General features: G+C 39.4%; 1 protein-coding gene across 3 annotated transcripts in view; it reads right to left on the bottom strand.

Annotated features, from left to right (window-relative positions):
- The window catches only part of SCEL (sciellin), a 326,999-nt gene that overhangs the window by 169,468 nt on the left and 134,606 nt on the right, over positions 1-22,925 (bottom strand). For all 3 annotated transcript variants that reach the window (XM_060288050.2, XM_060288051.2, XM_060288049.2), the window contains one exon: positions 22,631-22,905. In XM_060288050.2, the coding sequence (XP_060144033.1) occupies positions 22,631-22,680 (50 nt within the window). In that variant the 5' untranslated portion in view covers positions 22,681-22,905. The remainder of the gene's footprint in view (positions 1-22,630; positions 22,906-22,925) is intronic.

Below are 22,925 nucleotides of genomic sequence, written 5' to 3'. Positions count from 1 at the left end.
TAGTCTGAAAAAAATATATATACATATAACTGAATCACTTTGCTGTATACCTGAAACTAACACAATACTGTGAATCAACTATACTTCAATTTAAAAAAAGAAAGAAAGCAGATTCTAAGTCAGCTGGCTTGGGGTGGGGTTGAAGACTCAGCATTTCTAAAGTTTTGGAGGATGCAGATCTATGGGTCCACAGACTGCTCTGTGCATGGCAAAGTTTTACCTGATACCTGTTTGAAATACCAGGTAAGAACTATATCTCTCTGCTTTGTCAAATGAAGCAAGACCTTTTCAGGTTTCACCAGCTTGAAACAGGTATGGTAATAGCCAGTTGTACCAGAAATCAAAGCAATCACAACAGGCTTAAAGCAAGATTTTGGAGATTAGAATTGGGGTTTAGATGGAATAATAATTATGCAACTATTCCAGAACACCTCCTTCCAGTTTCTTTATTGAACCTGGTGTATTCCCTCAACTTCTCACCACTCATAAAACTAGAATATAAACACCACAGTATTGGAGTTTAGTACAGTATAATGGTAGAACATGCTAAGAATCATGGTATTTCCAAGGGATCAGATTTGTGGTTATCAGAGGTAGGGGTTCAGAGGAGAAGGAATTGGAGGAATTGGAGGAAGGAACTGGAGGAAGGTGGTCAAAATGTACGAAGTTCCAGTTACAAGATAAATTAGTACCAGGGATGTCATGTACAACATGATAACTATAGTTAACACTCCTTAATGTTACATATGAAAGTTAAGAGAGTAGATCCTAAGAGTTCTCATCACAAGAAAAAAAATTTTTTTCTTTTATTTCTTTGTATCTATATGAGATTATGGATGTTAAATTTATTGTGGTAATGGTTTCATGATATATATAAGTCAAATCATTATGCTGTACACTTTAAACTTATACAGAGGTGTATGTCAATTATATCTCGATAAAACTTGGGTGGGGGAGAATTATGATTTTCCATGTCATCTTAGAGTGTGATAAAGGATCATACTATTTTTTAAATTTTAATGTGTGGTTCCCCACCTGCTCATTTTAAAGACAGCGATGAAGTTACAGTGGGATCTTTCCTGTTTTTTTAATCTGATATTTATTAAGGGCATGCAATGGCTAGATAGTATACTAAATATTTAAATGAATTATTTCCTTTCTCTACACAATAATTGCATAAGTACTACTATTATACCCATTTTAGAGGTGAGAAAACTGAGGTTTGAGGAGATAATGCAGGTTTCCAAAGTAACATAGCTGGCTACTGAGAGAGTCAGGATTCCCTGAGATCTGCCAGAATGCAAAGCCAAAGCTGTTATTCACTATGCCCTGAGAAATCATTTTCTGAAAGAAAGGAGTACATTTTCTTTTGAATATTTGTAAAGAGAAAGTTAGAGGATTCTTTTCATAAGCCATTGTCAAGCCAAGAATGCATTTCTGGCTTGCTGGGGGAAGTGATGCTGCTTGTCCTGGTCTGGATCACCAATAATCTTAAGTGTACCTGATTTTCATTTACATGATGGTGGATTCTGGCAGTGTGCATGTTTGCTCCTGTGGGGAATTCTTTTACACTGTGCATCTCTCAGCTCCAAATTTAATGTGTAGCTGCAGCTACCCTAAGCAGTGTCCTCTCACTGCTAACTCTTCCCTCTTGGCCTGTGTCTCTACAATGACAAGTATATAAGTACTTAGTTTTGTTTTATTTTTACGTCATGCAAATAGGACTTTAGAATGAGTCATGAAGCCTTTCACTTTCCACTTGGATCATTAGGCATATGAAGACATAGGCTTTCTAGAAGGGGCTAGAATAAGGAAGCAGAAACCTATAGGATAAAGACACTCCACTGGGAAAAGCAGTCCAGAAAGCTCTGGGCAGTGCCCAGAAGCCCAGAGTGGCATAATGGTTCGGCAGTGAGTGTCTCAGCACCAGGCCCACAGTACTGGGAACTCTAGTGAACACAGAGCTGGATGTGGTTGACACTGGGGACAGATGCTGATATGACCTCGGAGAAAGGCTTAGGGCAACTGCCCGCCAAAGGAATGATGAGAATTTTGGCCCTACAGGACCCACTTAGTGAAGTTCAAGGCAAGGGCTTGTTTCTTTTTAAAAAAAGTCAAAGTTTAGAATCAAGTAAAGGTCTAAGAGGGAAAGTCACAGCATGTGACTTGATACTGAGCGTCCATGCCATTTCCCTAATTTTCTTCCCTAATTTTCTTCTAGCTCAGAATGAAATTAATCCTCAGTCAGGCACACACCTGATCCTGTGGGGAATCCACTATGGGAATTTAACAAATATGGGTTCAGGAAACCAAGCAGATCATTAAAATTATATCTTCTTTGCTTGAATTTCTAATTCACTGATTGAAATAGAAGAGCTTCTTTCACGATAATTAATTAAATACTATATTTTAAGAAACTGAGCAATTGGAGGTGTCTCTGAAATACTCAGATGAACATTTAAGTGCATGTTACATTGTATCTTATTTTACAGGTTGACTCATAGTCAGCCTAGACTAAGGATGGCAAAGGCTGCTGTTTGTCCCAAAATAACTGGTCTCCCTTCTTCCTGGGCACATCACTGTACAGAATAAAGCATGTAGTTCAGTTTCCCTTACAGATAAGCGTAGCCCTGTGACTAAGTCTGGCCAATGGGATGTGAGTAGAATACTTTATGAAGCACCAGGAAGTGTCCTTAAATGATGGGAACATGCCCTTCTCCAATTCCTCACCCCCAGTGTCTGGGTGGGGACATGGTGGCATGACTTGAGAAATGGAGACCCTGGATGGAGGAACACGAAGATAGAAGCCTGGGTCCTTGACCACTTCAAGAAGCAGAGAGCCTGCCATCACAGCCATGGAATGCCTACATCCAGGCATTAATGGGAGAGAGAAATGAACTTTCTTTATTAAAGCACTTGAGTTTGATTGACAGTAGAAACCAAACCCAACTCTAAGTAATTCGCTTTGTTGCTGTCATCTCTGTAAAAGTCACATCAAGAAAAAAGTACTAATGCTAAGCTGTTACAGTGACTATCAACATATAAAATGGTAGAAATGAGGGGAAACCTGTGGGAAATCAGTTGTCAGATGATCTGTTTCAGCCATTTAACATTCTGCCTCACGGAATATACAAGTTGAGTGGTGAAATTAACATTCCCAGATTACTTCCCTCACTATTTCTCTGCGAAACTTCCACAGTCACCAGATTTTCTTACATAGACATAAGATAGACATTGAACAACCTGCATACTCCTATTGCTTAGTGCAAAAAGTTTTGTTACATTAGTGGAACTGAAAGAAGAAAATAACTGGGAACCAGAAAACTCCCCTACTGACAAACAAAAGCGTTACTGGACCATAAGATGAGAGAGAAAGTTTATACGAGAGAGAAAGTTTATACTAATCTCTCTTTGGCAGCCACAGTGGTAAAGGTGTTTTATCAGTGACTGGATGATTCTCTGAGAAGCTGTGAGAGAAGGAAAATTAATAATTGACACCCAGCACCCTTCTGGGTGGTCTCTTCATATTATTTTCTAACACTTGCACTATTTTCAGTGCAATGTTCTAATGATGTCTTTTGGGTGCTCCCTACACACACACACACACACACACACACACACACACACACACACACACACACATCCTTACTAAGATATGACTCCATTTTCCATACCTTTTCTCTCATCTCATTAACATAATAGGAGTTGATACTTATACAGTTTTTTTATATATTTGCTCATTCAAACCTATGAAGTACGTGGTTACAAGGTACCCTTATTATCCCCACTTTAAAGATGAAAGTGTGGGTTGCTGACCTAGTAAATTTTGGAGCTGGAATCCAAACACAGGCAGTCTGGCTCAATGTGAATTTGTTCTACAAATATATCCCATTTCCTCAGGAATATTTGTGAAATGAAAATTGTTGGCATTTCTCAGATAATTACATCTTCCACAAAATGCCACTCCTTAGCCTAGCTAAAATGTGTCTTCTCAAGGAAAATCAATAATACAGAACTGATCAGTCTATTGGAAGAGTATTTTGGGAAGGAGGCTATTTGTATCACCCAAATCACTCTCTTTGGACACTCAACCAGTTCGTACAAGCTGGTCTTCTATCAGAATCCTATGTGTGGCTATGCTTGAGCTACTAACATACAATATGAACATGAGAAAGTAAGTTAATTTTGCAATTTAAAAAATGAGATTGGTAAGAGAGAGCCCTGCTATACCTGAGCCAATAATATATTCAAAACTTTTGAAGTGGTTTCCTTTTCTCTTTTATGAGGCCCAAGTTTTTGATCTAAGGAAACTTCTGGAATTTTATTATTTCCTGCTTAGTATTGAGCTGCTATTCTTCCATATCATTTATATTTCATTATTTTCTTCACTCTACCACTGATTTTTTTTCTCTGTGCTTCTAGCCTTTTGAATCTGAAAAATACAGACATTAAAAAAGATTTTTTATCTATTGTGATCATGACATACTTTATATTTCTGAGTTCTGATGCTGAGTCTTTCAGAAAGGCATTATCAACAGAAGCTACTCCTTGTAAAGTGGTATATTTATAACAATAATTGATATTTTACATTCTGTGATGTAGATTTTTTGGTCCCTGTTTGCAGATGGAGAAAGTGATGCTCAGGGAGATATCATGCATTTCCCAGGACTAACCAGAGGGTGAGGGCAGGAACCAGAACTCATTCAGATCTCCTGAATCCAAATTTTGTGCTCCTTCTGTAACACTGTGGTGTCATGCCTTTACTAGAATTAAAGGGTCTATGTTATAATGGTAAGATGAAGTCCATGAGTTATATCTTTAAGATTATAGAGTCAATGAAAATCATGATTCAATTTCTAAAAACTCACTAAAAATTCAAGCAATAGTTCCATAAACACATTCACTTACATCTTTGGCCAATGCAAGTTTTATGGTGTCCATTGCCCACCCTCTCTTCTGTTGGAAACTGGAAAACTGATTGACCATACCTGGTGAGAGACAGCAGCCATATTGTGTTCATGGATTCCACCCCCATCCCCTGTACATGGGATTGGACCAGAGCAAGGCATTTGTCTGAAAGGCAGCCAATCCACTGGCCTGCTAGGAACCAATGCCAATGTGGCCCCGCTTAAAAAGATGAACCGAGCCAAAGAGATTCCTCCTTTGAGAATGTGGGACTGAGTTAGCAGCAGGGTCAGAGCTATCTTGTAGAAAGCATCAGGACAGCCATGACGGTTCACTGGCAAGCTGAAGTTCTGAGGAAATGAAAATCAAATGAATAAATAATAAGAGCCACCATTTATATGGTACTAACTATGTGTTGCATACCCTTAGTTTATTTACCCTATGAAGTTATTACTGTGGTTAACAATTCCCCACCACCACCATTTTACTGATGAGAATACCAGGGCTCACAGGAATTAAGAAACTTGTCCAAGATCACATACTAGTGAGACTAGCTGGGAGAGCAAGACTGAAACCCAGGCCATGCGGCCTTGCACCCAAATTTGATTTCACATAAAGGCAGCTTAGTGTACAGACATAGAGAAGATAATAAATGGCAACACACATGCAAAGAGAAGCAGAAAGTCACAAGAGACAAAGACTTGGAAACAGGAGTGGAGAGAGAGCCTGTGATGCACAAGAGGCATCCAGCTCCCAGCTATATTTTACTCCTCTTCTCAGATTCCCATGAAATCCCTGATTATGTCCTTACATAGGACAGCTTAGTGCATCTGTTCCTTGTAAATGAGACGTTCCTAAATAAAATAATAGGACTCATTTCAGTACTTTGTAAATATAGTACCTAAAGGTACTAAAATTTATACTACTGTGTATTTCTTGTTTGAGGTAAAGAGAACCTGTGTAAAGCAAGTATATTGGTGCCATTTTTCCAACAGCATTTGCTCACTCTTTGGTAGTTCTTGCAATATTTCAAACTTTTTTATTATTATTATAGTTGTGTGGTGATCTGTGATCAGTGATCTTTGATGTTACCATTCTAACTGTTTGGAGGGCACCACGAACTGCACCCATATAAGACGGCAAACTTAATCGATAAATGTGTGTTCTGACTGCTCCATCGACCAGCCATTCCCCATCTCTCTCCCTCTCCTCAGGCATCCCTATTCCCTGAGACAAAACAACATTGAAATGAGGGCAATTGATAACCCTACCATGGCCTCTAATTGTTCAAGTGAAAGGAAGAGTTGCATGTCACTCACTTTAAATCAAAAGCTAGATGATTGGGCTTCCCTGGTGGCACAGTGGTTAAGAATCCACTTGCCAATGCAGGGGACATGGGTTTGAGCCCTGGTCCGGGAAGATCCCACATGCTGTGGAGCAGCCCTTGTGCCACAACTACTGAGTCTGCGAGCCACAACTACTGAGCCCTCATGTCGCAACTACCGAAGCCCGTGAGCCTACAGCCCGTGCTCTGCAACAAGAGAAGCCACTGCAATGAGAAGCCCACGCACCACAACAAAGAGCAGCCCCTGCTCGCTGCAACTAGAGAAGGGCTGCGTGCAGCAACAAAGACCCAAGGCAGCCAAAAGTAAATAAATAAATTTATTTTTAAAAAATTGAAAAGAAAAAAAGCTAGATGATTAAGCTTATTGAGGAAGGCATGTCAGAAGCCAAAATAGGACAAAAGCTAGGCCTTTTATGTCAGTTAGCCAAGTTGTGAAAGCAAAGGAAAAGTTCTTGAAGGAAATTAAATGTGCTACTCCAGTGAACACACAAATGATAAGAAACAGCCTATTGCTGATACAGAGAGAGTTTTAATGGCCTGGGTAGAAGGTCAAACCAGCCACAACATTCCCTTAAGCCAAAGCCTAATCCAGCGCAAGGCCCTAAGTGTTCAGATCTATGTAGACTGAGAGAGATGAGGAAGCTGCAGGAGGAAATGTGAAGCCAGCAAAGGTTGGTTCATGAGGTTTAAGGAAAGAAGTCATCTTCATAACATCAAATTGCAAGATGAAGCAGCAAGGGCTGGTGTAGAAGCTGCAGCGAGTTATCCAGAAGTGCTAGCTAAGATAACTAATGAAGATAATTAATGAAGATAATTAATGAAGATAATTAATGACTGATTTTCAATGTAGATGAAATACTCTTCTATCGGAAGAATATGCCATCTAGGACTTTCACAGCTAGAGGGGAGAAGTCAGCACTTGGCTTCAAAGCTTCCAAGGACAGGCTGACTCTCTTGTTAGGGACTAATGCAGCTGATGACTTGAAGTTGAAGCCAATGCTCATTTCCCATTCCAAAAATCCTAGGGCCCTTAGATTTATGATAAATCTACTCTGCTTGTGCTCTATAAATGGAAGAATAAAGTCTGGATGACAGCACGTCTGTTTTCAACATGGTTTATTGAATATTTTAAGCCCACTGTTGAGAACGACTACTCAGAAGAAAAGATTCCTTTCAAAATACTACTGCTCATTGACAAGGCACCTGGTCACCCAAGAGCTCTGATGGAGATGTACAATGAGATTAATGTTGTTTTCATGTCTGCTAACACAACATCCATTCTGTAGCCCAAGGATCAAGGAGTAATTTTTACTTTCAAGTCTTATTATTTAAGAAATACATTTCATAAGGCTACGGCTGCAATATATAGTGATTTCTCTGATGGATCTAGGCAAAATAAATTGAAAAGCTCCTGGAAAGGATTCACCATTCTAGATGCCATGAAGAACATTTCATGATTCATGGAAAGAGGTCAAAATATCCACATTTACGGGAGTTTGGAAGAAGTTGAGTCCAACCCTCATGGATGACTTTGAGGGGCTCAAGACTTCAGTGGAGGAAGTAACTGCAGATGTGGTGGAAATAGCAAGGAACTAGAATTAGAAGTGGAGCCTGCAGATGGGACTAAATTGCTGCCATCGCTGATAAAACTTTTTTTTTAATTTCCTTTTACTTAAAAAATTTTTTTTTAATTTGAGTATAGTTGCTTTACAATGTTGTGTTAGTTTCTACTGTACAGCAAAGTGAATCAGCCATACGTATACATATATCCCCTCTTTTTTGGATTTCCTTCCCATTTAGGTCACTATTAACACATATATATGGAATCTGAAAAAATGTGTATAGATGATCTTATTCGTGGATAAAACTTTAATGGCTGAGGAGAACTTCCTATGGATGAGCAAAGAAAGTGGTTTCTTGTGATGAAATCTACTTCTTGTGAAGATGCTGTGAAGACTGTTGAAATGACAACAAAGGATTTAGAATATTACATAAACTTAGTTGATAAAGCAGTGGCAGGGTTTGAGAGGATTGACTCCAATATTGAAAAAAGTTCTACTGTGGGTAAACTGCTATCAAACAGCATTGCATGTGACAGAGAGATTGTTCATGAAAGAGTCAATCGATGTGTATAGTTCATTGCTGTCTTATTTCAAGAAATTGCTGCAGACACCCCAACCTTCAGTAACCACCACCCTGACCATCCGCAGCCATCAGCATCGAGGCAAGATCCTCTACCAGCAAAAAGATTACAACTTGCTGAAGGCTCAGACGATGTTTAGTATTTTTTAGCAATAAAGTATCTTTAAATTAAGGTATATACATGAGTTTCTTTAGACAAAGATATTGCACACTTAATAGACTACAGTAGAGTGTAGACTTTTATAAATTTTATATGTGCTGGGAAACCCCAAAATACATGTGATTTGCTTTATTGTGATATTCACTTTATTGTGAACAAATAAAGCAATAATGGTCTAGAACCAAACCCACAATATCTCTGAGGTATGCCTGTACATATGCAAATTCACTAGGAAAAGTATTTTGAGAACCTAATAGATTCATGGCAAAGAGATGACTAGGCACTTCAAAAAACAAAACAGTACTTGTTATCAAATATTTGGGAAAGTGATCAACCTCATGAGTAATCAAACGATGCCAAAAGCAGTATGGAACTACTATAGTTCATCCAAAACTTTACCTCGTACAGAGGCTTTTAGGAAACCATACACAACTATGGGTACGGTGCTATGAAACCAGCACTTTCCCATATCGGGTCCCTTCCTGACAGGACCACGACCTGTATAATTCTTTTAGAAGCAATTTGACGACCTGTACTTTGGTGGGTGTGGTGGATTGGTGCTCAGCAGCCACTCCTACCTCCTTCACTAAAATAGCTTCGTAACCTGCTAAACTGCCAAAGCCGGAAAACTGAAAATTCATTTTCCATATTCCCTTGTAGGTGTGATTCTAATATGATTTAAGTTGGTACAAGTCTACGCCCTTGGTAAGATTTGGAAAGCAGACATGAGGCAGTGGCCATCCTTGGCTGCTTTGGCATTTTTGTTTTTTTGATTTAAGTATAATTGACTTACAATGTTGTGTTAGTTTCAGGTGTACAGCACAGTGATTTAGTTATACATATATATATATATCTATTCTTTTTCAGATTCTTTTCCCTTATAGGTTATTACAAAATATTGAGTATAACTCCTTATGCTATACAGTAGGTCCTTGTTGGTTAGCTATTTTGTATATAGCAGTGTGTATATGTTAATCCCAACCTCCTAGTTTATCCCTCCCCCTGCTTTCTCTTTGGTAACCATAAGTTTGTTTTCTATGTCTGTGGGTCTATTTCTCTTTTGTAAATAAGTTGTTTTGTATCTTTTTTTTTTTTTAGATTCCATGTACAAGTGATAGCATATGGTATTTGTCTTTCTTTTGCTTGGTATGATAATCACGAGGTCCATCCATGTTGCTGTAGATGGCGTTATTTCATGCTTTTTTATGGCTGAGTAATATTCCATTGTATATATGCACCACATCTTCTTTATCCATTCATCTTTCAATGGACATTTAGGTTGCTTCCGCATTTCTTTTGGCAAGCATAGATGTGGAGGCATTTGGGTTTACAGTGACAGCATGAAGAGAATTGCTAATGTTCCTTCACTTCTTTTACGGGTGTCAAATATGGGGCATCCATTTGCTGGCTTGGGTTTCAGCTGACGCAGTGTGGTTTTGCATATGGCAACTGTGGTAGCTTCCTGGCCATTCCTAGAAGAGGAATCAGTCCCCTTGCTAGCCTGGTTCTGAGTGTGGAATTGAGAATTATTCCTGGAAGCTCAACATAGGCTCTCCCCGCAAATTCTGTAAGTCTTATAATTTCTTATTATAAATCATTTTTACTATTCTCTGTGGTTCTGTTCTCTGACTGAACCCTGGTTCAGATACACTCATCAAAAGTCTCTAAAATGTTCATATTATTGTTCCAATCATTCCACTTCTGGACTCCAGTCTATTTAAATAATACTTAAGAAGTATAAGATTTATAAGCAAAAGTATGCATAGTTGTATAATAGAAATTTTAAACTAAATAATCAACACTGGGGACTAATTAATCATAGGACATTCATTCTGTATGGAGGAAAAATGCTAATGTTAATAATAATAATAATAGCTCTGCTCTCCTGTCTCTAGAATTTTGCTCATACTCTGTAATTTTCAGAAAACACCATCTCTGGCACTCCAGTCCCCTGTCCCTATGGCTTCCTCTCCTTTGTTTAATTACTGTGTTTCTTACTTATCCTTCAAATATTTTTTGATTGCCTACCATGTGCCAGACAACCATCTAGACACTGCACGTACAGCAGCAAAAAAAAAAGAAACAGACAAAAATCCATGGATACATGAAGCTTAAGTTCCAGATAAGGAAACAACCAACAAAAAAATTTTAGAGTAATATATACGGCATATGATATGCCATATATTTCTCCTTTAGGAAACCTCCTATGACTCTTCAGTACTGGGTTTGGTATCTAGCCCTCCCTTAGCAATCTCAGTTCATACTACAAGTTATACACATCATACTATATTGAAATTGCTTTTTTCCCGGCAAGATACTTTTTGACAATAAGCTCTTTGAAGGCAGGGCCTTATCTTTTTTGTTTAGTAGTCTACCCTAGTATATAATCCATAAATAGATGCTATGCTAACTCCATAAATAGATGAATGATGTTTTGAAGATTTTTCACTAAATCGAGAAAATTGCTATAATGATAATACTAATGATAAAGGAGTAGGCTTCAAAATGTTATGCACTGCAGAATGATGATAATGTTGAAGCTGGATGATGGGTTCATAGGAATTTAGTCTTCTTTTTATTATACTTTTGTGTGTATTTGAAACTTTCAATAATGTAAAGCTTAGAAAAATGTTATGCAAAATTTAATACCACTTATATAAAGAACATTCTACACACACACACACACACACAAACACAGGAAAGAAATACCTTAAAATTTTGAGTTTGTAATTATAGATTGTTTGAATATTTTTGCTGTGGTTGGCAGAATTCTAAGATGACCTGTGATTTTAGTCGTCTCCCCTTGAGTGTTAGCTGGACCTGTGAATATGATGGGATACCTCACTCATGATTAAGTTACATCATATGGCAAAGGTGAAGAGATTTTGCAGTGATAATCAAAGCCCCTTACCAGTGAGTTGAGTTCATCAAAAGGAAGATGAGCCTGGGTGGGCCTGGCCTAATCAAGTTAGTCCTTTGAAAGCTGGCCCAGATCTTCCCTGAAAGGAGGAACTCCTGGGGCTTAAAGAAGTAAGCTATAATGAGTTCTACAGCTGCAGGAAATGAATTTTGGCCAACAACCACTTGGGTTTGGAATCATACCATAAACCTCAGATGAGACTACAGTCCCTAGTGACACCATGAAGGCAGCCTCTGAGCAGAGGACCCAGCTGAGCTGTGCCCAGACTCCTGACCCACAGAAACTGTGAGATAATAAATGTATGTTGTTTCAAGCTACTAAGCCTGTGGTAAATTGTCATGCAATTAAATTTTCGATAGAAAATGAGTACATTTCCTTCCCACTTTTCTGAATTTTCCAGATTTTTTATAATAAATATATTTATTTTATAACAGAAGAAAAAACTTTTTATAACAAAAATAAAACTAGCACAGATAATTTAAGTCAGCCAAGTCATACTCTGCAGAAAAGTGAACTGACATTATTTTTCTTAATGTTGTTAGCAAAGAACTACATTAAAGAGGAGGAAATCTTCTCTTTGTACTTCAATGTTTGGAATCAACTCCAGAGTTACCCAGCTCAAGGACAAAAGCTTCACTCTATATAATCAAACTGAGTGGGTTCTGAAAACGAATGTGCTGAAAGATAAGCCTCTGCATAAATCATTCTTCTCTTACTGTACTAAGCTTCCATGAAACCATCCTGAACAAACAGATTTTAATTTCAGTTTAGACAGCAACACCCAGCAGGTTACCCACTGATTAATGATGATAAAATAGTGGAAAAGGAAGCCATTCATGAAACAATATAACAATCAATCAAGCTATGGCTGATAGTATTCAAACACTGTCAAATATTATACTTGACTCTCTAGCACCACTCCATGGAGACCAGCTGAGCTGCCAAACACTTTAAATCTTATAAAGCAGAAACTAACACATGACTGTAAAGCAATTATACTCCAATAAAAGATGTTAAAAAAAGATTAATATCAAATGTATCAATGCAAACGTTCACAGTGTCAAGTAGGATGATAACTCAAAGATATAACATGGTATTGACTGACCACCCACGATGAGCTCGATTCGCTATGTTGCATTCTTAGCTTAAATCCTGTTAGAGAAACATACTTTTTCCTCCAACACCAATCTGCCACCTGCATCTGCCACAATGACACATTTAACATGGACATGGGATAGGGAATCATCACCCTTGCATCTTTCAAGTCCCTGCTGGTGATTTTGTGATTCCTTCCACCATGTGAAATTGTTTTTTTTATTTATTATTTTTTGCATTTTGTATCATGTATTATTTCATTATTCTCTCAATCTGTGTTTACACTGATCACCTCAGGAGGTCCAGGACCTCCACAATAGCCCCCAATCCCTCAATTCTAACCCTAACTGGCTGTGTGAGAAATGAAGCAATCCCTCCCCCTGACCCCAAACCCAATTTATTTTTTCCATGGCACTACCTGACATACCATGTATTTCACTTATTAATTTGTGTTCTTCCTCCAGGACTTTTACTGCATCAAGGCAGAAATTTTTGTTTGTTTTGTTCACTAATAAATGACCACTGCATAGTGTCTGACATAGAGTAGGCAATCAGTACAAATTGTTTAATGGGTGAATTAAGTATTTTTTGAAAACCATTAGGAAGAATTCCAGGGGCTTCCACTGGCCTCTTTTTATCATAATAACCTTTTTTCCATGTGTCAGGGTCAACAAAGGGATTTTGTAGTTGCTGAGGGTTTTCATTCCGATCATAAAATCAGGAACAGAGCAAAGTAACAGAGATGAGTCCAGGTTCTACTGATGTAGATTCAGCTCAAAACTCCGTTTATTACCTGATCCCCATAAACCCTCACACTGACCCATAGGTCACAGCAGGGTTCTGGACCCTCAGGAACTAGTTGCTCAGAGCAACTGTTGTACTAAACCTGAAAGGTCTAGGCATTTCCCTTTCCCAAAGTCCAGTCATCCCAATAGCTGAAGGTCCCTTTGCAGAAGACGCTGGAAGAGATACACACTTGAAAAAGTGAATTCTTTTTCAAGACTACGTAGCCTTCCTTTCAGTACCGAGAATTTAAGTTTGGAAATTGGGTAAAAAGGCCAACACTTTCTTATGTGGTAGTTCAAGTTGGACCTCTGATTACTGTACTTAGCTAGAGTGTTGGGGATTTAGTTGACGTAGGTATTATTTTACAAATCAAATACTCTCTCGGTGTGCTGTACGTATAGTTCATTTTTAGAGTGCCCATGAGTGTTTAGCAAATACGAGATCTCTAGGGATAGGACCACCCTGATTAGCACATTGACTCAGCCTCTCCTTCCTCCCCCAGCTATCCAAACCCCAGCTGCCTCAATGGCTGCTACATGGCTTCTGCCACTCTGGGATTCTTGTATCAAAGTAAAATCAGAGAGCTCATTTCAACTGTGTCTCCTCTCACTGCATTCTAGGTCCACAAAGAACAGCCTCTATAGCGATTTTCTTAAAGGCTTGGATGAATTTCTCAACGCATGGCTCCATGGAAAGGACTTGGGGCCACAGTTGGGAGTTATGGGGATTGCACACAGGAAACTCACTCCCATCTCTAAGTCTTAATTTCTTCTTATTTATATTATACCAGGGATGTCTAGGCTACCTTTGAGCCCAAATTTTATCACTAAACTAAAGTAACTTTAATCACTGCCAGCTGAATATAGAATTGCACGTAGGTGCATGCACAAACTGTGAAACATCCTGCTTCATCGAAATCACGTGCCTCCATCCTTGGTTAACAGTCCTCTGAATTCAGTCCTATGTGTATCAGCCAGTTTTTTGCAAATATAAGTGAATAAAATCTTGCAATTCTTTTAGGTTGTCCTTGCAAAAGCCCCTGGGGCGTGCTCACACTGGTGGGGTCAGAATGGATTTGCAGTGGCATTAACGGTTTGAATGCTGAGCAACCCAGCTCCTCTCCCAGGTCTCCATCCAATGCTGGGACCTCTGCTTAGTCTCCTATATTAGTTGAAGGTGGAATTTCTACATAAGAGACAAGGGAAGGTTATAACATTGATGTAAACAACTTGGAGGCTAAATCTTTGAGTGCACATTTCAACTGTGGCTGACAGAGATTATTCATTTAGCGCTACTTTAGAAAGTGACTGGTTTTCAGTGGTGCCTTGAGCTGAGAATTAAGAACTTTGAGCTTGTGATTTTTTGCTACCAAACTGTTATTCCACTGTCCCACTGTTATTCCTGCAGCTTTACCCACACATACACAGTTAATAAATAAACTAATATCCCAGACCTCATAAATCAAAATAGCAATGTTTCATTCTATAGCAGTAAGTCAAAGACTATGTAAGTACAGGGTATATCACACTCTAACTTTGAAGGAGATTCCTAGAGAGCCTCCTCTGATGACTACAAAGTGACAGGTACATTAATTAGTACATATTATATAGGGCTCTAAAAGAGCACTGAGCACGAATTACACCAAACAGGTCATCACTATTATAAGCAACTCAAAAGTTTCAACTATCTAAATCAAGTCAACTCAAGGAGAAACATATGGCCATATCTGGAAATAATATGATAGTAGAAAAGGTAATATATTTCTGGTACACATCCAAAATGTGAATCATGCCAAAAGAACTAGCTTGAATTAATTTAAAAAAAATAACAGTGAAAAGGTTTTTATAGATACAGTGTTTTAAGTCACTTATAGTACTGAAGAATACTCCTGCTAGAATAACTTCCTAAAGTATAAATCTGATCATTTCATTGTCCTCCTCAAATTCCTCACTGATCCTCAAAATAGGCCCTATATTGCTTGGAATGGAGATTATACATGAAGAACAGGTAAATAAAATCTGATTTAAAGTTTTAAAAAATTCCTCCTCCACTTACCCAGTGCTAGAGTTTTTCAACTGTCTCTACCAGATATCAATGATTCTATAATGATTTAACTAAGGGGAGGAAATATGGCCTCCTATTGCTATTCCTACATCATGGCCTTGGCAAGTCATTTGGCCTCTTTAAGTTCAGTTTCCACATTTGCAAAATGATGAAATTGAGCAATGTTATTTCCAGCTCTAAAAGATTGTCAGCTCTCCTTGGCAAAGTCAACTCACCCATGTTCTGCTCCCACCTAAAATGGGCTCTGTTTCTGTTTGGCTTGATTAATCAAGGTAATCAGCCAAAGATGATAAAACAAAATTGTAAAATTGCCAAGTCTAAGTCACATAAGCAAAAAATAATCTGGTTATTTGGCATTCTCATAATACTTTATTATGTTTTCAAACAGTGTTTGGCCATGAACACAAATTGTACTTAAAAAGACCCAGAGACCCAGAGATGAAAGAAATTGTCATTGACAAAATGGATCCAACTAGTCAAAAGCAGAGAAAGTGACATTTTAAATGGGTGAATGAATGATCCCATGAGTGACTGGAGGAGCCACACATATTTTTGGTATGGGTCTCACATAGGCAAGGGATGACACAATTTGGATTGAGCCCTACTTCTTGGGTCCTTGTCCCTTGTCTATTCCACTCATCCTGCCTCACCTGGAGCTGGGATGATGACTCTCCCACCTGACACCAGCGACCACTATTCTGACACTCCCATTCATCCCTCCTTGTTACAATTACATAATTCATCCAACCTTCGCCAAGCATTTGTTAGATGTACCAATGTTTCACAAGACTCCCCAAATAAATAAATTATCAAAATCTTTCTCCCTCTTCCTCATTGCTTTTCTAGCCTCTGCTCTGTCCCTTGTTCTGCTCCATTCACACTGGACTCTCTTCCCCCTCACACATGGTGGACGCCTCCGAGTGTCCTCCCCTTCCCCCCTCCTCCTCCCTGGACTACTCCCACCCATCATATGTCTCTCCAGCTCCATCTCTGTCTCACCTGCTCCTCTGGCCCTACTTCTCCCCTTCATGGCTCCCCGAACCCGGAGCTTTATCTTGGAATGTGTGCTTTATCCCAAGCTTCAACCTAGTAATCCCCAGACACATTTCCCTCCCCTCATTCAAATTTCAACCAGATTAGAAGTGATACATTGAACAGTGACTGAACCTTCATTTTTGGTAAGGAAGTAACTTGTGGAATTTCAGAATAAAACTTTTACTCTTAAATAGTAATTACGCATTGGGAATGACATCTCTGAAAATCAATAATTAAGTTTTTTGGTGAAAACATAATGGAATCATACTTTATTCAACAAACATATTGAGTGCCTAATATTCTAGGGATAAAAAGATGAAAAAGATATATTCTTGAGCTTAAAAAGTACATAGCCTACTAAGAGAGGTAGACATGCAAATAACTAGATTACAATGGCAAAATTGCTGCAATAGACATATGATTTAGGTGGAAGAAAATGCAAAGCAAAGTGCTATCATGGTTTTTACTGGAATGTATCAATATTAAAATTGTGTGTTTACTTCTTTGTTTCTCCCTTTAGATTATAGGATGTTGAGTAACCAGACTATGTCTTTGACATCTTTGATATTTCTAGCATCTAGAAAAATACTATATCTTGCATATAGAAGTCATACAATAAGTGTTGACCTGAATTATTAGTTCCACGTGGGGCAAGGGGGAAATTCATGGATGGATTTGCAGAGAAGGTAACATCTGAGCTGGATCTTGAAAGGTAAGTTGGAATTTCCTATGAAGATATAGGAATAGAATTGCATGTGAAAACTCATGGGAGATATAAAATAGTAATAACACAGCTAACATATAATGTACCATGAACTATGCTAAGCCTATGCATTGTCATTATATGAATTGTCATTTTATTGTTATTTCAACTAAATGACGTAGGTACAGTTTTTACCAATGAGGAAAGTGAGGATACAGTGGTTAAAAAACATGTCCAAGGTCACCCAGTGGTGAAGCTGGGATTTGAATCTCAGGGACACCCATGATTCTCTGACTCCAAAGCCTAAGAGCTAGGAAACACTACATGCTTTTCCAGAATTAAGCCAGTTCCAGTGTCCCAAGCAACCCAGGACCTATGGTCACCAGTTGTCTCACCACCTCCTGAGAGTGGACACCAATCTATCCCATCTACTCTCGTGAGTCTACCATTTTCATGATACGGCTTCTCTATGCCCCACCAGCTCTTCGAGTCTATCTCATCTTTGCTTCTCTCTGGTATTGCTTCTCTCTTTCTACTGCTTCCTGCTTCTCTGTTATGTGCATCTCCTATTCATGCTCTTCAGGAGAGCATGTCATTGTGTAACAGAAAAGAACAAACGTGACTCCATATTGGATCTATTCCTTTAGCTGTAACCTCTGTGCTCTGTTGCCTGTGCTTAGCTGGCTCTGCACCTTTGTAAAAGAATGTTGCGTCTAGCCTGAAATATACAGCATAGCCCATTTTCAGGGCTCTGACCCTTAAAGGTATAACACTTTTCCATTCATAGAGAGAGAAAAAAATCGCAGAACAGAGAATAGCATTTGTCTTGTTGGAGGTTTATAGAAACACTGTGACCAGACCTACATGGACAGCTGCAAGAACAAAGGATTCCGGCACCAAGAAGTTTGTAGCAAACAGCCACACTCCCACCCCTTTTAGTATAAAAGAAGCCTGAATCCCAACTCGAGTAAGACGGTTCTTTGGGACACCAGTCCACCATCTTCTCAGTCTTTATTTTCCGAATAAAGTCCTAGTCCTTTTGCCCCAATGACGTCGTCTCTCAGTTTATTGGCCTGTTATGCAGTGAGCAGTTCAAGCTTGGACTCGGTAACAACTGCGTTGGAGAACCATCTATAGTCCCCAGTTGTTGGTTTTGGCTGTCCAGCACCAGACTCCTGGGAGCAATCCAATCTCCTTTTGGGGGAAATCTCCTACCGCGTGTAGCTGTAGGGATGGAACCCACTTCCCAAATGGTAGCCAATGAGCCAATGCACCCTCTCCCCACCCAGCGCAGTTAGGCCAGGAGCAAGCCTGTCCTCGGCCTAAACCAGTCAGAAAAATGTAGGCACAGCTGCAGACCACCCCCGCAAAGGAGCAGCAGCAGAAGCTGCTGAGTGAACACACTGCTCTTCCTGGGTAACTTGCTGTCCTCCTCACAGAAGAGCTCTTCAGAGCACCTTGGCTTTTGCCTCTTTTCTAACCCAGGTCCTCTAGGCCCCTATAGATATGTGAGTCATGGACATCCTTCCAGTGAGCATCCTGCTGAGGTTAAATTAGGCAGAATCATTTTCTATTGCTTGCAAACAGGAATTCAAACAGGACACAGACACCATGTAGTTTTGGCTCTCACATCAGAGCTGCCTTTGGCTATAGCCCCCATCATAATGCAGTCCCCTGAGGCCAGGGTGGCAGGGCCACAGAACTGAAGGCATGGCAGCTTCTGTCACAGGAGCCACCTGTGGCCTCTGTGTTCAGGAGGGAGCTGGGAGCTGTCGCTTGGACTCTCATGGACCCTAAGTAAATACTCTGGGAGAGATCGTGTCAGGTTTATATGCTGAGAGAATCGAGTCAGTGACGAGTCGGAGAGTGAAGATACATGGGAGAGGAGAGACCAGGACGGAGCAAGAGCCCCGAGGAGACAGGAGCGAGGTGGAGGGATGGGTCTTGGAAAACCAGGGGAGTCTCCTTGCCCTTCTCCCCAGCCTCACTCCTGAGACTGCAGAGGTAGGCGTCTTTGTTCAGTGGAAGGGACTTGAAGGAGTTACTGTAAATAGAGTCTATTTCCTCTGTGAAGTAACAGCCAAGGTAACCTGCTGATGGTGAGTAGGGAGTTCGGGGGAGGATTTGAAGAGAGGGATGAAGACTTGGAAAAACCACAGTAGGGAAGTGGGTAGAGGGGCCTCCTGGGAACTGGCAAAAGGACCACTGAACTGCATTGGGGCAACTGTTTCTATTTGCATTTGCTAATAGCAATTACCCATTTCATAGACGTGTTCTGAACAAGGACCCAGACAAAGGAAAACACAGCTTTCTCTCAAACTTTTTCAATACAAAACCAGGATTTGGCAAAATATAGCAAATTTCACAGAACAGAAGACCTTTAACCTCGCTTCTCAATTTTGCAATTGCTTCGGGATTTTTCAGAATGACCTCTTTTGCTGGCCCAGAGGGCAAACATTATTGGACCAAAAAAGAAAGTTTGAAACAAGAGACTTTTTTTTTCTTAAGGCATCTGGATTCTGTCTGATTCAGTTCCTTTCGAGATTAAGAAATGAGTCCACTTTGTACACAAAAGTATAAAAGAAAGTTTAGACCAAAGACTTTTAGGGTCCTTACAGAAATAGTAAGTAGTAATGTTATTCATGTTGACAAATTATTCAAAATGATCTTTATTATAACCGGTGAAAAATGTAACTACCAAGATGATCCTCGTTGAAATTCAAATGGACAGTGAAAAGCTAACATTTAAAGTCTCTGAAAAATAACAGAGCTTGGGTGTGGTTACGTTTGACGATTCGGTACGCTGAATTAAATCTTAAAATGCCCTGCCTGCTGGTTCTGGTAAGCAACTGAACTGAGACATAAATTGTAGACTTCGCATTGGATTGTTGGTTAGATTCATAAAGTAAAAATGTGCTTCTGACATGTCATAAGAAAATGAACAATTGCTCTGCATCAGTTGGCACGAACTAAAAGAAGACAGCTTCTGGATAAAATTCAACATGCAATTTTAGCTTTTGTCCCATTTTGAATAAAAATAGTTGGCTGAAAAACTACCTATTTAAATTACTGAAAGCTGGTGATTACACATAAGCATCCTGGCTGATAATTAGAGGGACAGCAGAAATCATTTAGAGTATGAAGAGCTTGGATAGGAGTCCAAAAGTAGTTTTCCCTTAAACTGAGTGGCACAGACAAAAGCAGTTTGTTCGCCAAAGAATGACTATTCTTAAACTATCGCATTCACTGATGGAAGCTGCACAGACATGGGTTAATTTACTTAACACTTCAGAGGTTTGGGGTTTTCAAACTGCAGCAAAGGTAAGGCAAAATAGAGATTAAAATTCATCCTTTATTCTTCTGTTCTTTTCAAAGAGGAAAGCATCGCATTTTTCAAGGACAGCTCCCAGCCCACAGGTTTTTATCTGAGACGCTGTAAAGAAGCAAGACAAATTCTCTTTTTGAAAGATATTCAAAACAGCCACTAGGGGACAGTAAAAACACCGGGTAATGTAGCAAGGCAAGTCCCTGGATCAGAACCTTAAAATGAAAGCTGTTTTGCAGGATTTTAAAAGCATTTGATTGTTTAGCAGGGGTGGGGGAGAGAACAAAGTGTCTCCTTGATTGCATTAATGTAACATTAATGGGAAACAGCAGTAAAAATATCACACAAGCCTGCAAGGATTTTTACTGGCACACATTTCCATGGCAGTGTGACGACAGTTCGAAGTCTGCCCTGTGCCTTAGGGACAACAGTTGTAGGACAGTGAATCAGCACATACGATGCAATGAGGTCAGTCCCCCAACACGCTCTGATTTAACACTGCTTCCAAAACAGCAAGAGATCAAGGATAACACACCAAAACAGAAGTCACTGGCATCAGCCTTATGGAACAATCAGAGGCAGCTGTACTGGTGGATCACTTGCTATCTACGTGTGTTTTTAATGTAAGCGATGTCTTTTTAGATTCCGAAGTCGGAATTATTACTTTAAAAAAAAAATCCTATAGCTCCATTTAGCCCACACTATTTGTGGGAGGTGAGGACAAAATGACTCACAAAATTGCTAAAATGCTTGTGAAAATGCAGATAAAATGGTGACAGACACTGAAGCACTCAGTTCTTATTCTTTAAAAATCTTTCCAAAAGGAGAATTGGGCTAGGAGTGGGGAGGGTATGAACAGGAATTAATTCTAAGCATTATGTAGAATCCTAGACATTACAGATAAAAAGTATTTTAAGTTCCTCAGCATAGAATATTTTCCTTTATTTCCAGTCTATAATTTTTCTCTTAGCCATTTTAAAGTAGAAAACAAAATCTGTATACCGTGATATCTCATGCAAGAGGCTTTTCCCAAATCAGCTTCTGTTCAATTGACCATGGAACTGTGGTTATAAAATATAGTTTGCAAAGGTTAAAACTAACTAAACTATCTTTAGGGATTCTAGGCATGAATGTAATGAATAAGGACAGAACACATTTGATTTCCTCAAGCAGAGCTCAGCCAGCCGGCGTTGGGACTTCCCTGAACAGCACCCTGGTTCCTTGGGGGAAAAAGGCACTTCAAGCTGAGACAATGGGAAATAACCTTACCCTTGTTCCTTCAAGGTGAGATGACTAATCCTAACTTGTTGGCAGTAAAAAGGAATAAGTGTGATAGTTAGGTCTAAGACAGTTTCTCTAACCATTTGTCTAAAACATAGCTGCAATTCATATATTGAACATATTTACTTATATTTTTGTCAGGAAATATGTATTTTTCATATGAATGCAAAGAAAAGTAAATCATTTGGTCTAATGTAAACCATCTTACAATGGTTCTTCTGACCATATTTTATTTTAAACTCCTCTCTATCTATGTGACCTTGGGTTTGCCTTTCCTTTTCCTTCTGCAGAGCAGATTTGCAAGGGAGCAGTAGAATCAGGCATGCCTTAAATATGTGGCCACTTGGAATCACTGGAGTCATTCTACTTACTGTAAGAGACAGGGGAATCTGGAGTAGTGATTCCTAAGATTACTGAAGAGGCCTTCATAAGCTACAAGGGTTCTGAGCACCAAAGCGGTTTTGTATAGCAGGTTCTACTACAGGCAAAGAATATAGCCTACACTATGTAAATTTCAGGGCAGGCTGTAAAATAAATTAGTCATATGTAAGGGTGAAAGTTTGGATCCTAAAGTGCCTGCAAGTTTGAGACTTGGGGCACCCAGTTAAAATGCAGTGGAATAGGTTCTAGAGATTCCTCTCTGAAGCTTCTTTAATCTCATCAGGAGAGATATACAACCTTGTAGTTTCTAACTGTATCTTTCAGATGGCCCTGTGCATCTTATAGCTACTGTAAAGTCTTAAAACGCCAAGTGGCGTCTCACGCACTGCTCAATTGTCCAGACTGTCTTGCACATTTGTAAATTCAATGAATGTTGACCTGATGAATGAGACTGCAAAGACAGAAGGTAAGCAAGGGATGGGACTCACCCAACACAATTCCCTGGGCACTTCGCTTCTAGTGCAATGTAAACCTCCATCCAGAGGCAAGACCCAGAGCTTCCAGAGATGGTCTCCACCTTGTTCACAGGTGTTGGTGCTGTCTCAGGCTATGGCGTCTTGAAGCATGACTTATTCAACCTCTGCACCAATGATAGTCAACCTCCTGGTTCTTGAGCTGCTGGACAATATGAAGTGATACTCCTCCATAGGATGTATGGCCCGGGTCATGTCTAGCACAGCATCTCTCATATTGGAGATACTCTCTACAAGAGGAAGAAAGGAA

Source organism: Globicephala melas, chromosome 18, assembly GCF_963455315.2.
Source record: "Globicephala melas chromosome 18, mGloMel1.2, whole genome shotgun sequence".
Taxonomy (NCBI): domain Eukaryota; kingdom Metazoa; phylum Chordata; class Mammalia; order Artiodactyla; family Delphinidae; genus Globicephala; species Globicephala melas.
Note: the sequence above shows the minus strand (reverse complement) of the source record. Positions and strands in the feature narration are given on the sequence as shown.